General features: G+C 49.4%; 1 protein-coding gene across 2 annotated transcripts; it reads right to left on the bottom strand.

Moving 5' to 3' along the window:
- Positions 1-318: 318 nt before the first annotated feature.
- On the bottom strand, positions 319-1892 carry BOD1L2 (biorientation of chromosomes in cell division 1 like 2). 2 transcript variants are annotated; one of them, XM_025365133.1, is made up of 2 exons: positions 1586-1854; positions 319-1480 (listed from the first exon to the last, which is right to left on the bottom strand). In XM_025365133.1, exons 1-2 carry the CDS (start codon positions 1637-1639, stop codon positions 1103-1105), a joined length of 432 nt encoding a protein of 143 aa, XP_025220918.1. In that variant the 5' UTR covers positions 1640-1854; the 3' UTR covers positions 319-1102. The 2 variants fall into 2 exon arrangements, with proteins under 2 accessions (XP_025220918.1, XP_025220917.1); XM_025365132.1 differs by having other exon boundaries at positions 319-1892.
- Positions 1893-3194: the final 1302 nt, after the last annotated feature.

Genomic DNA, 3194 nt, shown 5'->3' with positions numbered 1-3194 from the left:
TCTATGGAAGCACAGAGGAAGGAGTCTGTCATTCCTGCTTAGACGGGGGTTGGGCATGATGTGTGGCTCCTCAGGGGCTGAGGCTTAAAGGAGGGTAGGAGTAGCTGAGGGCATTCCCTTCACAGTGAGCAGAGGGAATACAGGGTGTCCAGGATAGCCATGGGCATGGCGGTCATATGAGAAATGACAGTGTGTGGGGTAGCAGAGGTGACCAGGGTCCCCATTATCATGGGCCTCATAAACCATGCCAGGTGTCTGACCTTCTGGAAATATCAGAAAACTGACGGAGCTTAAAGATGACAAGGACATAAATCTGCATTTCTTTTTTGTTGTTGCTGTTGAAAGATAAGCAATTTATTGACCATCCACTTTTCTAAAAAAACACAAATGTGAGAATAACATAAACACACTCAAGACTCACTAGCCCCTGCAAGACAGGAAGCAGCCTTGGACAGAGAGTCTGCAAATGAGTTTCCTTATACCTAATGTCTGAACTTCTCACTCATTCTAGGGTTTCATGTTTTGTTACCTCTTACAAAGGAAAGGAAACTGGCTAGAAGATTCATGTACAAGAAGGTCACAACTTTAAAGCTATTTGACGCTAATGTTGTGTACAATCTAGTTTGCAACTCTGAGAGACAATATCAAATAAATACTGTCAAATACTACTCCCAGTTAACCTTGACTGTCATTGTTCTTTGAAATTGTCTTTAGGATTGATTATGTCCTCTCGCTGTAGCTTTCGTTTATCCCAGAGCACAAACCCTAAAGTCTATGTGCAGTCTCCATGTCCAAGTATAGATGTCTGTTTCAGGACAACCCTGGGTTGCAGTAGTGTTTCCCTCTCTGTAGTGTGTGCTTGGTGTCAGGCCCTTGGACACGCTGGCCAAATGGCGGCGTAATGCAGGGGTCGATAGGGTCAACTCTCTCTCTGCCGAACTTGCTTCCCTTTCAATCTGGTCACTGCTCATGGTGTAGGTGGAAATCTTGAGCTCAGTGATGACCTTGGCCTATCTTTGGTCTGAAATTGCACTCTTATGTAACCGAATCCATTTCTTCATCCAAAATTAAATAGGGCTTTCAAAAGTTGTCAGCCATATTCTTAGGAAGTGTCCTGAGACGGAGCTGGAGGGTCCAGGCCTTCCGGCTCTGCAGGGAGTACTAGCACAGCCGCTTCTTTCTGGGCCACCAGGAATTCATGAATTGCTTGTTCTATGTGTGGCCTGAAGATGTGGTTTAGTTTTGGATTCACCACCTGAGAAATAATCCTGTCTACTCCAGCTTCCGACCTCTCTGGCTGAACCACACTCTGCCTCAGACCATCGCGCAGTTGGTTTTCGTTCACTGAAGGATTCCATTCCTGCTTGTCCAGATGTGCTGACACAAAATTATCCGCTTGCTGGCTCAGGCTGTGGTAAGCTGGCTTGTTGTCCACGTCGGCCTGGCAGTCCCGGCGGAAGCTGTCAAAAAGGCCCCGGCTCTTGAGCTGCTCCAAGATGAGAGCGATGAGCTGAGGGTCGCCAGGGGGCAACGAGGCCGGGTTGATGGGACCACCACCCCCGCGGGCCCGGGTTGCGCCCGTGGCCGCCCAGGCCGAGGCCTGGCCCGCACCGCCGCTGCCGCCGCCGCCGTCCGCCATGACTGCGCCCCGGGCCCACAGGAAGACGATTACAGCTTCTTCTCCCGGACAGAAGGCCCAGAGTGTGTAGAGGTGGCTAAGGGGGCGGTGAAGGAGGAGGGCCCCAAGGAGGCAGCGGCGGAGGTGACGGTGGCGGTGATGGCGGCGGGGGCGGTGGTTGGGGCGGCCGCGGGGGAGGCCAGCTCCAGGCCGCGGAGGTTGGGGAAGACGCGGCAACAACCGCCTGCTGGATTCCAAGCGCGCCCCAGATGGCGTCACCGTTGACCTTTGCATTGTGAGGCAGGAACCGTAATCTGTATTTCTTAAAAGATCTCTAAGAGGGAGGTGGGAAACAAATGGGAGTGGGCAAGGGGGGAAACAGGGAGACAATTTCAGCAACCATTTCAATGCTCTACGAAGGAGATGGCGAGGAGTGAATGATCCTGGTGGCCTGGCAGGTGAAGAAGGTAACAGGGATACAAGAGATATTTAGGAGATAGACTCATCCCAGGGATTGGAGACCAACCGGGTGAGAAGCGAGGGAAAGGAGAGGGTCAAGGATGACCCCCAGGCTTCTCACTTGGGCAGGTGTATGGAGGTGCCATTTGCTAAATGGAGAACAGGTATAGAGGTGAGGATGGGAGACGGAGACATGATCATGCATTCCATTTTTATTTACTAGTTTAAGATGGGTATGGGTTATTCAGGTGCAGACACCTGCCTATGAAGTCCAAAGAAACAAGGACTCGGGGCTGGGGAGAGACATCTATCTCACTGAAGATAGAGAACACAGGTGGCAATTACAATGGAGAACTTGGAATGGGAGAGACATCTATCTCACTAAAGATAGAGACTATAGGTGGCAATCACAATGGAGAACTTAGAAAAGATACAGGAAAACCTGGAGAGCCCATGAGGGGGACTGAGAACAACACTAAAAAGATGGAGGGAAAACTACAAGAGCCTTGGATCATAAACTGCAAAAGGGCACATTTCATGAAGGCCATGGGTAAAATGCCACACTGTGTTCCACAAGGTGTCCATTGGCTTTGGTAGCCATTGATGAGCCTAGGGCGGAGGCATCAGTTAGAGGGAGGTCATTTCAACAAGAGAACTGTATTGCAACCAAGAGCCACAAAAGGCAACCACATCCAGCGCCATCCAATAGAGAAGTGCAGGTGCACAGAAAGAACCTTCTATCAACATTTCAAAAGAAAAGCAGATCCCTGATTTCACCCCAACACTCACTTCCCTTGATTAAAATGCCCCTGAAATGTAGACACCAGATTGTTTTATAAGCCCTAGCATAACTTAGAGATAGTATATTTCGCAAAGAAAGTTTACACAACAGACTCTGTCAATAACCTCACACCATAGCTTCTAACATACAAGTACAGATGCCTCAGAGGGACATCATTCTGAATCTCATCCCACAGGAGACAGTGAAACTACCAAGACTTCACCATAGCAACCCCCCACCTATGCTCCTCACCATCCCCATGATTAGCTGAACAAGTCGGTTCCATATTTTTTTAACTAATCAATTTTTATTGAGGAACTAGTTGATGTGGCCCTG

The sequence above is a fragment of the Theropithecus gelada genome, chromosome 18, assembly GCF_003255815.1.
Source record: "Theropithecus gelada isolate Dixy chromosome 18, Tgel_1.0, whole genome shotgun sequence".
Classification (NCBI taxonomy): Eukaryota; Metazoa; Chordata; class Mammalia; order Primates; family Cercopithecidae; genus Theropithecus; species Theropithecus gelada.
The sequence above is the reverse complement of the archived record's forward strand: the minus strand, read 5'-3'. Positions and strand labels throughout refer to the sequence as shown.

Bases quoted from the DNA above. Each gene is read 5' to 3' on its own strand.
- BOD1L2 (XM_025365132.1), bottom strand. From the start codon at position 1,639: ATGGCGGACGGCGGCGGCGGCAGCGGCGGTGCGGGCCAGGCCTCGGCC.